General features: G+C 52.7%; 2 protein-coding genes across 3 annotated transcripts; one reads left to right on the forward strand and one right to left on the reverse strand.

Moving 5' to 3' along the window:
* The first annotated feature begins 67 nt into the window (after positions 1–67).
* PCID2 (PCI domain containing 2) lies at positions 68–16,824 on the forward strand. 2 transcript variants are annotated; one of them, XM_088842569.1, is made up of 14 exons: positions 68–188; positions 2,410–2,499; positions 4,978–5,051; positions 6,025–6,090; positions 7,130–7,171; positions 8,472–8,526; positions 10,546–10,649; positions 11,172–11,247; positions 11,690–11,831; positions 13,130–13,230; positions 14,187–14,260; positions 14,399–14,524; positions 15,630–15,753; positions 16,509–16,824. In XM_088842569.1, the coding sequence occupies exons 1-14, from the start codon at positions 153–155 to the stop codon at positions 16,596–16,598; spliced, it is 1,200 nt and encodes a 399-aa protein (XP_088698695.1). In that variant the 5' UTR covers positions 68–152; the 3' UTR covers positions 16,599–16,824. The 2 variants fall into 2 exon arrangements, with proteins under 2 accessions (XP_088698695.1, XP_088698696.1); XM_088842570.1 differs by lacking the exons at positions 68–188; positions 2,410–2,499; positions 4,978–5,051; ... (1 more) ...; positions 7,130–7,171; positions 8,472–8,526 and adding exons at positions 8,631–9,773; positions 10,054–10,186 and having other exon boundaries at positions 10,550–10,649.
* Positions 14,534–15,326, reverse strand: LOC148775795 (uncharacterized; the record flags this gene model as incomplete). Its single annotated transcript, XM_088842834.1, has 2 exons — positions 15,302–15,326; positions 14,534–15,252 (listed from the first exon to the last, which is right to left on the reverse strand). Coding segments are annotated over exons 1-2 (744 nt in total), but the record flags the coding sequence as incomplete, so codon positions are not given.
* Positions 16,825–17,576: the final 752 nt, after the last annotated feature.

Below are 17,576 nucleotides of genomic sequence, written 5' to 3' on the forward strand. Positions count from 1 at the left end.
CACGCACCGCCTCCGGAACCAGCGCGCGCGGAGGGCGGGGCCGGGGGCGCGGGGCCGGGCCGGACCGCGGCCCGGAAGTGACGCGCGGCGGCGCGGGGCCGGGCCGGACCGCGGCCCGGAAGTGACGCGCGGCGGCGGCGCCGGGCGCGAGCATGGCGCACATCACCATCAACCAGTACCTGCAGCAGGTGAGGCTCCCGCTCTGCGGCCGCCCGCCGCCTGCCCGCCCGCTGCCCTTCCCGAGCGCGGCGGCGGGGGCCTGGGGCTCCTTCCGCCGGCTGCGCCCGCGCCGTCGGCCGCCGGGTGGCAAGCGGACCGGCTGTGTGCCCCGGGGGCCGGCGCGCCCTCGGCGTGGGCGCGGTGGGAGCCGGGGACGGAGAGCGCCGCGGTCCCCTGCGAGCGGGCCGCCCCCGCAGGCTGCGTCCTTCGGTAATCGTGTCTCTCAGGGCTGTGTCAGCGCGAACACACGCACCGACGGGTTCAAAGCCTACGTCCCTACTGGAAGCAGGGCTTCCCTGATAGTTCGGGCGGTAAAGAATCCGCCTGCGATGCAGGAGACCCAGGTTCGATCCCTGGGTGGGGAAGATCCCCTGGAGGAGGGCATGGCAACCCACTCCAGTATTCTGGCCTGGAGAATCCCATGGACAGAGGGGCCTGGTGGGCTGCTGAGTCGCAAAGACTCAGACGCGACTGAGCGACTAAACACAGCACAGCATAAACACTGTAAGGGCTTCCCTGGTGGCTCAGACAGTAAAGAATCCACCTGCAATGCAGGAGACCCAGGTTCGATCCCTGGGTAGGAAAGATCCCCTGGAGAAGGAAATGGCAGCCTACTCCAGTATTCTTGCTTGGAGAATCCCATGGACAGAGGGGTCTGGCAGGCTACAGTCTAGGGGATCCGCAAGACTAGGACAGACTGAAGGACTAACACAGTCTTTCCAATGAGCTGTGCTAATTCGCAGAGCTAGAACCCTGGTAATAGGACTAAGGAAAGGGGTAGGGCGTGGACTTTAAAAAATATCTGAAGACTGCCAGGACTTAGTAAAGGTGTGTGGTTGGGGCTCTGGGAGGAATCAACAATCATTCCCAGATTTCTGGCTTGACAGCAGATGAGCAGAACCAATTTGCAAGGAAAAATAAATTATTCTGGATATGTTGTGTTGGAGGTGTCAGTTGACAACCAGGCAAACATACCTGGTTTCAGTTGACTGTAGTATAACAAGATTGGAACCATTAGCTTAATGGTTAATGGTTTATTGAGAAAACTGGTTAAAACGAGACTCATGAAATTACAAATACATGTTTTTGTTTTAACTTACAGCTTGCAAATATAATGCATTCGTTTGCAGTCTTCTGGTTGAGGCCTGAGACTTTTTCTTTAAGGATGTGTCTACCTTGGCCTTGTCTTTGCAGAGTTAACATTTTTCAATGTCAGTTTTTATATAAAGTTGAATAAGAATACAGACATTTGAAAACCAGTGTGGATATAGACTCTCTAGAAGTTTATGCTTTTTTATATCTTATCTTTTGTACATAAACATTGTATTTTCTGTACATTTTTATATTTCTCACAGTTTCTTGCCCACACCTAACTCAGAGTTGGAGGAGGTAGCTTGCCACCATCACTATTTTCCTAAAGATCGATCCATTACAAATCCCACTTCACAGAGCAGGTTAAGTGACTCTCTAGGGTCACTGGGCAAGTAGGTGATACATTCAGACCAGGAATCCTGGCCCCAGAGTCCATGCTCTGACACCAGGCTCACTGTCTCTGGTAGTCCAGGTTTCACTCATTTCCTGACTGAGTCAGAACCTGCCTATTCCTTTGCTTTCAAAGTTTATTGTATCTTGAATTTCAGTGACCCTGTCAGCTTGGACTTAATTCACACCTTTGCAGCCTCCTTGGCCAGGGCCACCTTTGGACAAGCCATGTGTCTGGCATTTCTGTGGTCTCTGATAACTTCCATTGGCTTTTAGGCCTGGGGTTTGACTTCACCTTCATAGGCTCGTAAAGTCGCTTGTTAGTTTCTTGGATGCTGGCAGAACATATGCAGTTCCTTTCAGTTTTGGACGTATGTGATTTTCAAGCTTGTTTTTCTTTTCCATAAGCTGTGTAAGTGGATTTTCAAATGTTTATTAGTGTGACTGAGTAAATTGGACTAATTAACCCTCTTTAATAAGCAAATAATAAACCACTGGCTGATTCTGCTTTTTCATTATTTTTAATGGTAAGTCACCTGTTTGCCTCCAGAAGATCTCATTTTGAAACGCAGTGATTGTTTGCTCACAATGGAGGGTACTGATTATGCCTCCACTCCTTTCAAAGTAGGGCAAAGTGTTGTCTCGGTTCTATTGGGGTTAAATGTTTCACTTTCCACTTAACAGCTCTTCTCTTTCCAAATGCTTCAGGTCTATGAAGCAATTGACACCAGAGATGGGGTGTCCCTTGCAGAGCTGGTGTCTTTCAAGCATCCTCATGTTGCCAACCCGCGGCTTCAGGTAGGTGGGGGGGCCATGCACGCAGATGTCTGGAAGGGTCTCTGGGCCACCACCTTCCTAAGTTGAGGGTGTGAGTAGGAAGAATACTGTTGCCACTCTTGTTTGAAAATCTCCAAGTTCCTTCACAGTTTACCTAATTTCAGTTCATTTGTTGAACATTAATTGAGCACCGTGTGTCAGAACCCATGCTGAGCTTTGTGCTTGCTTTCCTGCCTGTAATTGCTGCAGGACTCTCCCGGGTTCAGAGAAGTGCATCAGGGTGGTGAGGTGATCAGTGGACAGGCGGTGGGCTCGGGCTCTGGCAGGCCTGTCTGTCCCTGAAGCCCATAGCTATGTGGTGCTGGTGCCAGGGCGGTTTTGTGCCTGTGGCCATGGAGGCAGACCTGGGCACACAGAGCCTACAACATTTCCTGGCTGGCTCTTTATGCGAGTGTCTGCCAGCTCCTGCTCTCAAATGTAAGCATCCTTGATTCAGGTGATAGATGGTATCCAAGTAGAAGCTTCTGTGGAAAGCACTGTTGAAACCTGGTTGAAGTAACGCCCACTTTCTCGTCGATTGCCATTACGTATCGGAGTGTGTCCTATCTGGGAGCTAAGCTTTTCTTTTGAAAGAAAGTACCTAGAGTCTTGGTGGGTCTCAGGTTCAGCTTGCTGGCAGGTAGCCCCTGGAACACATCTGCTGGCCCATATGTGACCTGAGGCTGATCCCTTCGTTACGAAACTCCGCTTAACCTTCCATGAGCGGCTCCCTTTACTGGCAGCCTTCGTCCACCTGGTCATCTCATCAGAGACTGTGGAGCGGTGACCTTTCCCGTGTTGTCATCGCCCCTCTCACTTTTGTTGACATAGATATGCAAGTATAGTTACGGTGCCAGAGGAGCGTCCCCGAGTCCCTTTCTTGTTGTGTAAGCCGTCCTGTTACACATTATCGAAAATCTGGCTGCTGAGAGGAGAGGGCAGGTGACAGGTGACTGTCTGCCATCTCCCAGGACTCCTGAGTGGGCAGTCTGCCAACAGGAGGTGAGGACCCCCCCATCTCCCCTCCCCTCCCGCATCGTCTCCAGCTCCTTCGACCTCACGTGACCTACCTACCTTTGTTAGGCCTGTCAGTCAGTCAGTCAGTTGAGTCACTCAGTCGTGACAGACTCTTTGCGACGCCATGAATCGCAGCACGCCAGGCCTCCCTGTCCATCACCAACTCCCAGAGTTCACTCAAACTCATGTCCATCGAGTCGGTGATGCCATCCAGCCATCTCATTCTCTGTCGTCCCCGTTTTCTCCCGCCCCCAATCCCTCCCAGCATCAGACTCTTTTCCAATTAGTCAACTCGTCACATGAGGTGGCCAAAGTATTGGAGCTTCAGCTTTAGCATCAGTCATTCCAATGAACACCCAGGACTGATCTCCTTTAGAATGGATTGGTTGGATCTTCTTGCAGTCCAAGGGACTCTCAAGAGTCTTCTCCAACACCACAGTTCAAAAGCATCAATTCTTCGGCCATCAACTTTCTTCACAGTCCGACTCGCACATCCATACATGACCATGGGAAAAACCATAGCCTTGACTAGACGGACCTTGGTTGGCAAAGTAATGTCTCTGCTTCTTAATATGTTATCTAGGTTGGTCATAATTTTCCTTCCAAGGAGCAAGCGTCTTTTAATTTCATGGCTGCAATCACCATCTGCAGTGATTTCGGAGCCCAAAAAAATAAAGTCTGCCACTATTTCCACTGTTTCCCCATCTATTTCCCATGAAGTGATGGAACTAGATGCCATGTTCTTAGTTTTCTGAATGTTGAGTTTTAAGCCAACCTTTTCACTCTCCTCTTTCACTTTCATCAAGAGTCTCTTTAGTTCTTCACTTTCTGCCATAAGGGTGGTGTCATCTGCATATCTGAGGTTATTGATATTTCTCCCGGCAATCTTGATTCCAGCCTGTTCATCTTCCAGCCCAGCATTCCTCATGATGTACTCTGCATGTAAGTTAAATAAGCAAGGTGACAATATACAGCCTTGATGTACTCCTTTTCCTATTTGGAACCAGTCCGTTGTTCCATGTCCTGTTCTAACAGTTGCTTCCTGACCTGCATACAGGTTTCTCAAGAGGCTGGTTAGGTGGTCTGGTATTCCCATCTCTTTCAGAATTTTCCACAGTTTGTTGTGATCCACACAGTCAAAGGCTTTGGCATAGTCATGTAGTAGCTGCTTAATAAACACACAGAGACATCTGCGCATGCCTAGAGTGCTTCCTGCCCCGTGGCAGCCGAAGCAGACCATGCTCACCTCCTGTGTGCAGGTTGGGCTTGATAGACATATGGAGGTAATGAACGGCTTTTTGAATTGCTAAAGTGTGAAGCACTTCTGTCAACTGTAAAGTGTAATTCTCTTGAAACAAAGGTTTGTCTGAATCTCTTCTTTCGCATTGCATTCTTTCTGTCCTGGGTAATTTTCTTTTTACCGTTTTTCTTATTGGCATGCAGATGGCCTCTCCAGAAGAGAAGTGTCAACAAGTCTTGGAGCCCCCTTATGACGAAATGTTTGCAGCTCACTTAAGGTAAGTCGTGGGTGAGGTAGGAAAACAATCAAGTCTGGAGGTTGCTGGCTTGATTGGGGGGTTTTACATCATCTTGAAGCATTGGAAAATTTCCTTTGAAAAAGCAGAAAAGTATGTTTGTAATTGCACTTCGGTAAAACCTGTGAAAATCTTGTGAAGCTTAAAGTACTTTAAAATTTAATAAACTTTTCCAGGTAAACTTTTCAGGGACCATGTGTGTTTTAAGTTAGTGAAATGGTGACCATGTGTCTGTGTGTCTTCTGTGAATGCTCGAAGAAGTGTTTGATGCTCATTCCACTGGCTATGTGGTGGTGTTTTATTCAGAAGGGTGTGTAGCCCACTGTCGCCTCGCGTTTTTCATGGAAATGCCCAGTTTTTAACCTCTTTGCCTTGAACTGGAAAAGAAACGATCAGAGCGGAGCAAATGAGATTTTGCTTTTTATTTACACGTCATGTCTGCTGTCTTCACCTCTGAAGCCTCAATTCAGGCCAAGCTGTGGGTCCCAAAGCGTGTGGTCTGGACTGCCCTCCTGCCGACACTGTCTGCCAGTGTCTCCGGCAGAGGACTGCAGGGGCGGAGCAGACCTGGCCCCCTGAGATCTCTGGAAGAGGTGGAGTGCCACTGTGTTCCTGAAGCGTCTTCCTGGAGCTGTGCTGTGTGCGATGAGGCTCAGACTTGGGGAGGGACTGACCGACGCTGCCGCTGCCAGCGAGCACCTGAGGGCGACGTCCTCACCCCCTGATGCCGGAAAGGGCCACTGCCCTGTTAGTAGCGGGACCTCTGCAGCTCAGCTTCTCCGTCTGGGACTTGCAGGACTTCCTTTCACACCCAGTGGTCTCCTGTGAGCGTCTTTGTGATCTGCTGGCGGGAGCTCTGGCTTCGCTCTGGGCCAGTGGGGAGCAGGGGGCTTGTGGTGGCCGCGTGGCTCGCGCCAGGTTCTTGGCGCCCTCAGTCCCCGCTGTGCCCCTGCAGGTGCACGTACGCGGTGGGGAACCACGACTTCATCGAGGCGTACAAGTGCCAGACCGTCATCGTCCAATATCTTTTGTCGTGTGCGTCGTCGCTGTGCAGTGTGTGACGGGTGCAGCGGGTTGCCTGGGGGCTGAGGTCTCGAACCATCAGGCCAGTTTAAGCCATACCTTCAATTAGGGAGAATTAAACCCTTTTGGAAGAGAAATTGGTACTTAAATGTAGTATGAGCTTTCATATTGGTGTCCACTCGCTTGTGTAGTAGAAAAGAACATTGGTTATGATTAAGAATTTAATTTAATTCTATTGTGAAGAATAGTATTTTGTTGCCTTTAAAGCAATTGCGTGTAGTTAAGGGATGGGTTGGTCCCCTTGTGGAAATGGAAGAACTGCCAGATCCAGGCAGGCCCAAGGGAGGAGTGGACCCCGCCGAGGCCTTGGTCAGGCGGCTCTGGCTCTCATCACTGCAGGGATGTCTCCTGGCTGTGGCTGTGACCTGTGGGTCACATCTGGTCACATTATGTGCATCTCCAGACTTTAGTTGTTTTTTCTTTTTGTCTTCCTGCATAGTTTGTGGGATCTTAGTTTCTTGACCAGGGATAGAACCCAGGTCCTGGCAGTGAAGGTACCGAGTCCTGACCGCTACACCGCCAGGGAACTCCCTCCAGTTGCTTACTGTTTAGTATGCACAGAATAGAATTGGGTACTGACCAACTGAGTCTCGTTTGAATTAAAGAATTTTGTAATCAATGAAATAGACTTTATACTAGAGATTATAAGCACGTTATATGTAACTTATGATGATCGGGACTCAGAGAAATCAAATGAAATGTGTGAAATTGCCAATTTAAAAAATCTTCAAACAATAGTGTTTTTTCTTACTTTGGGGAAAAGATGTGTGAAATCAGTGTATTTACTTATCCCAAATGACACTCAGGTGTCTGTAATGTGGGCTTATGTGTGTCTTTCCTTCGAGAACCTCCTGCTGTGGTACATAACCTTCTGAGTGGTGCACTGGGGCCCTTACAGTTCAGAATGTGCTGTTCATCATCCTTTCACTTGTAGCATCACCTGGACTTTTTATGTAGGATCTTCCTTAACATAGTACATCATTCCTACGAGCATTTCAGGCCCACAAAGAAGAAAACTGGTAAGTACGAAAGAGCTGGAGATGAGCAAATGGTTTTTTTCTTTATCAAAAGCAGTTTTTAAAAGATTTACTCTCAGTAAATATGTATTGTGTTTTCTGTGTTGGTATTTGATATTGTGCATTGACATAGGATGATACCAACACAGATACTGGAATTTTGATAGTCAGTGTAAACTTAAATGGCAGGTCAGCCAGATTATATCCAATGTTTTTCTGCAAATCCGTTCCGTTCTGTCACTCACTCGTGTCCGACTCTTTGCGACCCCGTGGACTGTAGCCTACCAGGCTTCTCCGTCCATGGGATTCTCCAGGCAAGAATACTGGAGTGGGTTACCGTTTCCTTCTCCAGGGGATCTTCCCGACCCAGGGATCAAACCCGAGTCTCCCGCATTGGAGGCAGACGCTTTAACCTCTGAGCCACCAGGGAAGTATTATTTCAGCCCTTCCATGCCCCTAGATATTTATTAAATACTACTTTTTTTCCTTTGTCAGTTTTTATCTTACTTGGGCTTCCCTTGTGGCTCAGCTGGTAAAGAATCCACCTGCAATGCGGGAAACCTGGGTTTGAACCCTCGGTTGGGAAGATCCCTTGAAGGAGGGAACGGCTACCCACTCCAGTATTCTGGCCTGGAGAAGTCCTTGGGGTTGCCAAGAGTCGGACACGACTGAGCAACTTTCACTTTGACTTTTGGTTTTAAACTTGGATAAAAGATGTAGATCAGCTACAGTTCATTTGAGATGACAGACACAGAATATTTGGGTTATCTTAAACTGTCTCATGATTTATTAAAAGTCTTGGTAAATACTGAAATTTTGTTTATACTAAAGTAACTGAAGGCTTACAGATACCTTTTACCAAAAAAAAAAAAAAATTTGAAGATCTGTCTTACACATGAAACTGACACTGCCGGCTAGATTTTAGAAGTCTTTTGACGACATCTGTCTGCTCCATACCTTGGGCCCCGTTAGGAGATCATTCTGAACCATGCGTCTTGTTTTCATGGAGCTGTTAGGTGGTGGTGGGGCTGAGGGGAAGGAGAATTCCTGGCCCAGCATGGGGTGGGGAACAGTCAGGGCTGAGCCCCTGGCCTCTGGGGAGGCTGGGTCAGCGGGTGCGGAGCTCTTGCAGCCAGATGCACAGACCAGGAGGGGCCACAGCTCCTGGAAGGAAGGGGAGGGGAGGACCACAGGACCATGGGGGTGGGGACCTCCATTTCGGGTGGGGGCCCTGGATGTCCCCAGCTCTGATGAGGGAGCCTCTGACCTCAGAGCCTCACACACACTTCTTTATACCCCATAGGGCTCTGCCTGTCATGTATGCGGTGGCCCTGGACCTTCGAATATTTGCCAATAATGTAAGTTCGGTTTCTGTCACTGTTGTTTTAAACCCAAACTCACTGTACCTGTTGCTTAATTTCATGTCTCTCTTCCCACAAGTTTTGAGGCATGCATGGGGTCGGGACACAGAGAGCAGGTGGTTCAGAGAGCAACAAAAGCAGGGTGGCTCAGCTCGCTGCTGAGGGACGGTCCTCGTCTGCCGTGAAGACGTGCCCGGTGCCGCCTTGGTGGACTCGGGGGGGAGCCAAGGGCCTTTCTACTGTGAGGAGGCAAAGGCCTAGACTTGATGCGTCCATTTCCTGGCAGCACCAGCCAGTCCTGGAGCAGCAGTTCTTAACTCTTTGGTCCTTACATCCCTTTACCGTTTCAAGGGCTGTCACTAACTTCCAGTTGTGGACAAGTGGGTGCAGGCACGTGTTTCCTCTCCCTGCTGCTGGGAACTTTAAGGCCGGTGAGGCTCAGAGAGGTGGGAGGGGCAGAGCAGTGAGTTCCCTACGTGTCCTTCTTGTCTTCTGGCCATCCTGGATCCAGGAACAGCGGGCCGGGTCCCAGATGGGATTCCAGGCCAGCCATCTTGTGGTAAAACCCCTGGATCAAGCGCGAGTGCTGAAACAGATGTCTCCGCAAAGAAACGGGAGATGTAAAACGGCCCTGAGTGGAAGCCGTGGAACTCAAGTGACTTACACAGAAACCGTCAGGGGCGCCCAGAGCTTCTGCTTGCATAGTTTACATCGATCCGTAGCGTCCTTACGCACCTCAAGTCATAAACCTTTTACACGGTAGCATCACTGACTTCCTAAACAGAAGGGAGCCACTCGGATTCGCACGTCTGCTTCTGCAGCCACTCTGCAGGGCATCGTTTTGGTTGAGTGTGTGAAGCCAGACTGCCTCACACAGACGTGGGTGGAAGCGAGAGGCCTGTTCTGACGGCCTTTCCAGGTGATGGCTGGTGTCCTTGTCTGAGCGGCACCTTTTCAGGCTCCAGGAGTGGTTTTCACTGTTGGTCATGGTGTGGCCTCTGAGGCCGGCAGTGTGACCTCCGACCCCAGCGGTGCGGATGGATCTTCCAGCCCTGCAGGATTTTGTGACGTCCAATGCTGATCATCTGGAAACACTTCCATCACTGAGCTGCTCAGACATTCCAAATGTTGACGTATTTCATTATGTAAAAAATGAAAACCAGGAAAACTCTACATTTGTTAATATCTCCAGTGACCTCCTCAGAGACATCTTGAAGTAATGAAAAGCTTCCAGGCTCTTGGTGGTCAGTACAAGTTTTCCAAAATTCTAAGTTTTTCTTGAAAGTGCAAATGTTGTCATTAGCAAGTACTGTCAGTGTTTCCTGGGGGACAGGCCTGTTTCCTTCACTTTCCAGAGACTCATGCTGGCGGCCCATGCTGTCTGGCCAGGCTCTGCAGCTGTCTGTTCCCCGTCCAGCTTGCAGGCCAAACAGTGGCCCTGGTGCTTTACCTTAAAAGACAGACTTGCTCTGTGCGTGCTTTCTGCCTCATCACAAGGAACACTAACACTTCGTGTGTGTTCAGGGACCAAGACGCACTGACACGTTCACTGCACCGTCACCGACTCTGAAGTGACACTCTCCGCGCCCGTCGGTGGAGGGGAGACACGGGCCTGCGTGTTGATGCAGCGGCTGAACTGCGGTGGGGCCGCAGGCAAGTGCCCACACTGCCACCTGTGGCCTTCTCTGTGCCGTCCCCTCCGTGTCGTCTGTCGTCAGGGGGTTTGTGCCAAGTAAGAAAAGTCTTCTTAGCAGCACATGGCTTGGGCAACACAGGCTTAAAAACTCGGTGACCAGCGCACTGGTTTGAACTGGTTGAAGCACGGTTTGGCCTGTAGGAAGCTGGAACAGGCAGTAGACACTGCAGTTTTGAGAAACACTGCAGCACAGCCTAGAGGGTCTCTTCGGAGCCTGGGGGCTGCCCCTAGGTTGTCCGTTTTTGCTTCTGGCTGTGTGGCGATTTTCTAATTAAAGAATCGAGAGGAGATGAAAAGTGAAGGCTTTTGCTTCCTGCCAGGCAGACCAGCAGCTGGTGAAGAAGGGGAAGAGCAAGGTGGGGGACATGCTGGAGAAGGCGGCCGAGCTGCTGATGGGCTGCTTCCGTGTCTGTGCCAGCGACACGTGAGTCTGGGGCAGGCGGGCGGTCGCAGCTGTAACCCCACGGCCACGGTCGTTTCTGCTTTGAATAATCCGTTGTTTGGTAAGGGATAAGAGGAAAGAATCCTCTCCCGTGCTCAGCACACATCGGGCACTGCACCTCTGGGCCCACACGGCCGGCGCACTGGTTCTCACGCTTTCTGAAATTCGTGTGTTGTGTCTCAGTGGTTCATGATGTTAAGTACTTTCACCGTGTGTCACAGATGCTTGATAACAGTCCGCTCTTACACATCATCTCTGCAGACAGAGTGGTTCTCACCTGCTGCCCCCCAGATGCTCAGCTAGTGTCAGGACTCCCGGGGCTGTCTCTCCAGGTTTACCTGTCAGAGGAGACAGTTTCTTTTGTAGTGTTACATTCTTTCATGAATTTGACTTGAACTGTGGGGTTTTATCTCAGGATGCAAATTCATTTTGGAAGTTTGCTTGTGACCTGTACATAAAATTTTTGTTTCCTACGTAACCTTTAAAACATTATTTTCCCTGCAGTCGTGCTGGTATAGAGGATTCCAAGAAGTGGGGAATGCTGTTTCTGGTGAATCAGTTATTCAAGATTTATTTTAAGGTAAACTCTGCTTGAATTCTGCCTGTCTTCTCAGAGAGCGTTTCTGTCCCTTGTTAGCCGGCCTGCCAGGCCTGGCTTGAGAATCAGTCCCCACTGGCCACACACAGTCCTGGGGGCTGGTGTTGGTTGAGGGCCTCTGGGTGCAGGGACTGTCGTCAGCGCTCCACACGCGTCGTCTGTGTTCACCTCCACCCTCGGAGGCTCCAGGGAGCCAGGTGCTGGCACCTCACGCAGGTCCAGGTGTGACGATGGTGTGGTCAGGCGGGGAGTGTGTCCGGTCAGCCCCCCTGCAGGTGGGCGTGCCCCTGAGGCCCGGTTTGGACGGAGCAGCGTGTACTGTGTCCTTAGTGAGCCCTCAGTTCTGACCATGGGAGCCCGCCTCAGGAGGCGTGTCCTTAGTGACCAGGGGTTGGTGGCTGTCCTGCCTGTTCACTTGTCCTAGATCAACAAGCTCCATCTGTGTAAACCGCTCATCAGAGCCATCGACAGCTCAAACCTAAAGGACGACTACAGCACGGCCCAGAGGGTGACCTACAGGTACTACGTGGGGCGCAAGGCCATGTTTGACAGCGACTTCAAGCAAGGTGCGTTGCTGCCGCCAAGCAGCCGGGGGTCCAGGGCGCCTTCTTGCCTGCTGGTGCGGAGGCAGACGTGGTGTCCACTGCGTCCAAGCAGCATTGCTCTGACACCAAGTCGGTTCCATAAAGGAAGGCCCCGTCTGCGTTTCTTGCTTGGCACGACGCCCCTGAGCTGGTCGCCCCTGTGTCCTCTCCTGGGGAGGAGCCCACGTTCCCCTGTCCCGCGTGTGGGCCGCGCTCAGTGCTCCCCTGCGGCCTCAGCGGGTCCTGTCGGCACAGGACGTTGGGATTGGGCAGCTCGTGGCTCAGCTCTAGTCTCGGGGGACGTGCCCTTGCGCTGGTGTTGGCCTCGGTGCTTGTGGCTGGGGGCGCAGTGGGTCAGTGCCACATGCAAGCTGCCCTTGCACGCAACCACGTTATGTGGTTTGTGTCCTTCGCTTTCTCAAGATCGGGAGGCCATTTATTTTATTCTTTTCTGAAAGAAGTGGCCAGTGTGTGGTGGTCCTTTATGATTCTTCTCTTAGATCAGACTTTTTAAACTCACTTCCTTGCCAGTCACTCATACACAAAGGCACCATATGAGACGTAAGAGCCTTTTCACTCCACGTGTCAATAGCCACAGGGGCTCTGATGACAGAAAGAACAGCTCTTTCATAATGAGAGCTCTGTTTTCTTATTCTATGGGGTTGTACAGACCAACTTTTCATTTCCTTTCACAGAGTTTTCAATACATCAGTTCAGTCGCTCAGTCATGTCCGACTTTGTGACCCCATGAACTGCAGCACGCCAGGCTTCCCTGTCCATCACCAACTCCCAGAGCTTGCTTTCAATACATACAACTTTTGAAAAAGGACTTTCCTTGATTGGTCCCCCTGCCTTTTTCTTTCCCCTAAAATATGAAGTGTTGGAATAGCTGAACAGCGAGAGGGTTAATCCACAATTGACTCACGGTTGGCCCCATGTCCTTGGTTTCTCTGCATTCATGATCAGCAGCCACAGACAGCGCAATATCGTAGTGTTTACCATTGAAGACACTCGTGTGCAGGGCACCCATGCAGAGCAGACCTGCCCCGTTCAGGTCAGCTTTACACTCGGTTGAAGTCTTAGAAGGCATTGGTTTGCTTTTCTGAATCTTCACTGAGTGCTCTCTAGGATATTTTTGAATAGCTGACCCTGTGGAAAATGATCTGTTAATGCTGATGGGAGATGTCGCCCCTGAAAACTTTGGGCCCTCGTGTAGGGTGGGTGTAGCACCAGGCACAGGGTGGGGACTGTGCTGACCGCATCTGTGACCGACTCTGCAGCTGAGGAGTACCTGTCCTTTGCTTTTGAGCACTGCCATCGTTCCAGCCAGAAGAACAAGAGAATGGTCCTTATTTACCTGCTTCCTGTGAAGATGCTCCTGGTAAGTGGTCTGTCCCGCTCTCTGGGGGCCTGTCCCCTACGAGGGGCGCATAGTCATTTCACAGTGTAGTCATTTCACAGCGTAGCCCATAGTGTGTGGTGGGTCTCGGTTTGAGCCACATGTGAGCGGACGCCCAGCATAGAGGAGGAACAAGCCTCGGGTGTGGCCCGAACACTGTCTCTGTGACTGACACTTCCAGATCCTTCTAGAAAAGCTTGTCTGTTTTTGTTTCCTTTTTCCCGAGATTACCTCACTCAAAGGTTTAACATATGTAAGACAGGTAAAATAGTGCATGTTAAGTCTGTTACTTCTGAAAATCTAGAATAATAGAGCTGGATTAACCAAGAGAGAAAAGATCATCCCAGCCTGTCTGGGTGTCTCACTTGCTCACTGAAAGTTGTTTTTGGTATTTGTTAAAAAAAATGACATGTAACTAGCAAGTTAATTGACTAAAACATTCTCACAGTGATAGAGCTTCCTTTCCTCCCTTGAAGTTTCTTAAAGATTGTCAAAGCAGCGCACACACACAGTTAAAACTCACGCAGCTCTGGACAGCGTGTGGGGAGGAGAGAGTGCCACGCCCCTCCCCACGGCTCACCCTACTGTGTGGAACAGCCAGTCTTGGGTTTTCAGCTTGTCGTTCTGGGTGCTGGGTCTGAATCCCTAAGTCATAGCCTAGTGTTCCTTTAGGGGCCACCCGCTCCTATGATCGCTAGCAAGAAGGTCGAGGTCAGGGTCACACGTCACTGTTGGCAAAGCTGTGTTGGTGCCCGGTTTTCTGATTTCTGGACCAGTGTTTGTTTTTTTCCAGTTGTCTAGGACGCATTTTTTGTTTAGTTAGGAAGAAAGTCTGAGAAATACAGGTTAAAAGTTTTTAAAACTTGGTAAGGGTTTTATCAAAGACAGTTCTGGTAAAAATGAGAAGGTTCTTATTCTGGAAAATTACTCTGTCTCAGGGCCACATGCCAACCATTGAGCTTCTGAGGAAGTACCATCTCATGCAGTTTGCGGAGGTGACCCGTGCTGTGAGGTAGTCTCTGCTCTTCCCTTGGGGGCCGCTTAGAATATAAAGGCTGTGCAGAGGCCCGCCTGTTGGAGGGAACTAATGGGGTCCTGTCTCCTGTCCTGGGCGGCGCCCGGCCTGCGTCTGCGCGTCTCTGTGCCCCAGCGAAGGCAACCTCCTCCTCCTAAACGAGGCCCTGGCCGCGCATGAGGCCTTCTTCATCCGCTGCGGCATCTTCCTCATCCTCGAGAAGCTGAAGATCATCACCTACAGGAATCTCTTTAAGAAAGTGTGAGCACAGCCTTCCTTCCTGATTCTGTGCGGAGGAGTTGATAAGCAGCCCCGGGCCTTGGTGTTGGTGCTCTCCTGGGGAGGGGGCGCGGCGGGGGAGGGAGCGCAGGGTGAGGGAGCCTCCCGGTGAGGGAGCCTCCGGGTGAGGGAGCCTCCGGGTGAGGGAGCGCGCCGGGTGAGGGAGCCTCCGGGTGAGGGAGCCTCCCGGTGAGGGAGCCTCCCGGTGAGGGTGAGGGAGCGCGCCGGGTGAGGGAGCCTCCGGGTGAGGGAGCGCGCCGGGTGAGGGAGCGCGGCGGGTGAGGGAGCCTCCGGGTGAGGGAGCGCGGCGGGTGAGGGAGCCTCCGGGTGAGGGAGCGCGCCGGGTGAGGGAGCGCGCCGGGTGAGGGAGCCTCCCGGTGAGGGAGCCTCCGGGTGAGGGAGCGCGCCGGGTGAGGGAGCGCGCCGGGTGAGGGAGCGCGCCGGGTGAGGGAGCCTCCCGGTGAGGGAGCCTCCGGGTGAGGGAGCCTCCCGGTGAGGGAGCCTCCGGGTGAGGGAGCGCGCCGGGTGAGGGAGCCTCCGGGTGAGGGAGCGCGCCGGGTGAGGGAGCCTCCGGGTGAGGGAGCGCGCCGGGTGAGGGAGCCTCCCGGTGAGGGTGAGGGAGCCTCCCGGTGAGGGAGCACCGGCCGAGGAAGCGGGGCAGTAGCTCGGGCTGTGTGAACAGTGCACTGGCGGGAGTTCTGACAGCAGCCCTGAGCACCCGCCCACGGCGGTCAGAGCGTGGCACTGGTGCCCGTTTACTCGTGACCCCTGACCCTGCCGCCATTCCCGTGCGTCAGGAAGCTGCTCTTTTCTTGGTGGAGTTCGGAAGTGGGCGCCTGTCCGAGGCCCGGGCGTCGTCAGATGCTTCCCAGCTTGAGGGGCTCTGCAACATGAGTGGCAGCGTCTGGGGCCCGAGGAAATGGTCAAGCGTGCGTGCGCGGCTGGCTCTACGCGGCAGAGGCAGAGCTGCGCTCGGGAGCTCCGGTTTCCCGAGGCGCCGGGCGGCGCGGGTTCCTCGAGCAGAGGTTCGCCTGCCTCCGGGGTCCTCGCGTCCCTCTGGCAACAGCCTGAGCGCGGCCTCTTGCAGGTACTTGCTGCTCAAGACCCACCAGCTGTCTCTGGACGCGTTCCTGGTGGCCTTGAAGTTCATGCAGGTGGAGGACGTGGACATCGCCGAGGTCCAGTGCATCCTGGCCAACCTCATCTACATGGTGTGTGTGTGTGTGTGTGTGTGTGTGTGTGTGTGTGTGTGTGTGTGTGTGTGTGTGTGTGTGTGTGTACGTGCGCGCTCGCTCTTCTCTGTGTGTGTGTGTGTGTACGTGTGTGTGTGTGTGTGTGTGTGTACGTGCGCGCTCGCTCTTCTCTGTGTGTGTGTGTGTGTGTACGTGCGCGCTCGCTCTTCTCTGCGGGGGTTGGTGGGGGCTGTATGTGTGTGTGTGTGTGTCTGTGTGTGTGTGTGGCGGGCGCTGTGTGTGTGTGTGTGTGTACGTGCGCGCTCGCTCTTCTCTGTGTGTGTGTGTGTGTACGTGTGTGTGTGTGTGTGTGTGTGTACGTGCGCGCTCGCTCTTCTCTGTGTGTGTGTGTGTGTGTACGTGCGCGCTCGCTCTTCTCTGCGGGGGTTGGTGGGGGCTGTATGTGTGTGTGTGTGTGTCTGTGTGTGTGTGTGGCGGGCGCTGTGTGTGCACGTGCGCGCTCGCTTTTCTCTTCGGGAGCTGGTCGCGGGGGCGGTGGGGGCTGTGTGTGTGTGTGTGTGTGTGTGTGTGTGTGTGTGCGCGCGCGCGCACTGTGTGTCTGTATGTGTGTCTGTGTGTGTGCCTCTGTGTGCCCACGCGCTCGTCCTCTCCGGGAGCTGGCCGCGCGGTCGTGGGGGCGGCGGCGGCGGGGCGCTGTGCCCGGCTTCCGGGTTCCCGCTTGTCCTCCCTGCCGGCCATGGCCTTCCGTCACGAGCCGCGCTCCCCGCCCGCAGGGTCACATCAAAGGCTACATCTCGCACCAGCACCAGAAGCTGGTTGTCAGCAAGCAGAACCCGTTCCCGCCGCTGTCCACGGTGTGCTGACGCCCGGCCGATCCTGCTCCTCCTCCCGCCCTCCAGGAGCGCCTGCTCTGCGTCTGCGGCGTCCCGGCCGATGACTGACCGTCACAGAGGCCCGGGACTCGCCCCCAGTGCTGGTGACACTCCCCGAAGGCCACTGTCTCCAGGCAGCTGCTGTGTGCTTCTCAAGAGGACTGTTTGTGAAGGCGTCTTTCTAACCGTTTCTATTAAAAAAAGGTGTTTAAATTTATACAGATGGTGTATTCTTTGTTGTATTATCTGGGATACATCTAATTTTATGTTAAATTTGAAACCCTTTGTGTGATCAGAATGTTTGGTTAACTTAATGTTTCTTTTTACAGGCTGAATTTGATTTAAATTTTCAGGTACTATAGCTATTTTTTTAACCAGATTATACACATTTCTTCTGTTTATGCAAAAACTTACTAAAGAAGAAAACTTCATAGACTAGAGTGGCTCATCTCTGCAAAGGTGCCGACTGTGAAGGGGGCTGTGGCCTTTGTGTGGAGAGGGGCCTCTGTGGGACGTGGACCCCCTCCCTGAAGCCTGCCAGAGGCCTGCTGTGCCCCCACATCCGCCAGACCAAGCGTCCCGGTTTGTTCCAAATTCTGCAGCGTGTCTTCGGCTTCTCCATGCAGTTCGTCTGGAGGGCTCTTCTGGGCTGTGCGACCCACCCTGAAGGCGTGTTGGCCCTGGGCTCCGACCTGGCGCTTGGTGGCCTCTCCAGGCTGATGGAGTTGGGTTCCAAGAGCAAGGACCCCAAAGAACCAAGTGGAGCTGAATCCACTCTGAGGCGGTCTCCTGAATCACAGAGTGTAACCTCCGCCCTGGGCACGTCCAGACTCGGGCGAGGGGATGGCTTGTGCGGAGTGCTGGGGGCAGCTTGCTGTCTGTGTCTGGCCACCAGCCTCCCCAGTCCCACCAGTCAGTCCCCTGAGCAGGAGAGTGTGGCCTGGGGGAGGCGCAGACACCGGGCTGGGA

The sequence above is a fragment of the Moschus berezovskii genome, chromosome 13 (genome assembly GCF_049115385.1).
Source record: "Moschus berezovskii isolate FMDL1 chromosome 13, NW_MosBer_1.0, whole genome shotgun sequence".
Taxonomy (NCBI): domain Eukaryota; kingdom Metazoa; phylum Chordata; class Mammalia; order Artiodactyla; family Moschidae; genus Moschus; species Moschus berezovskii.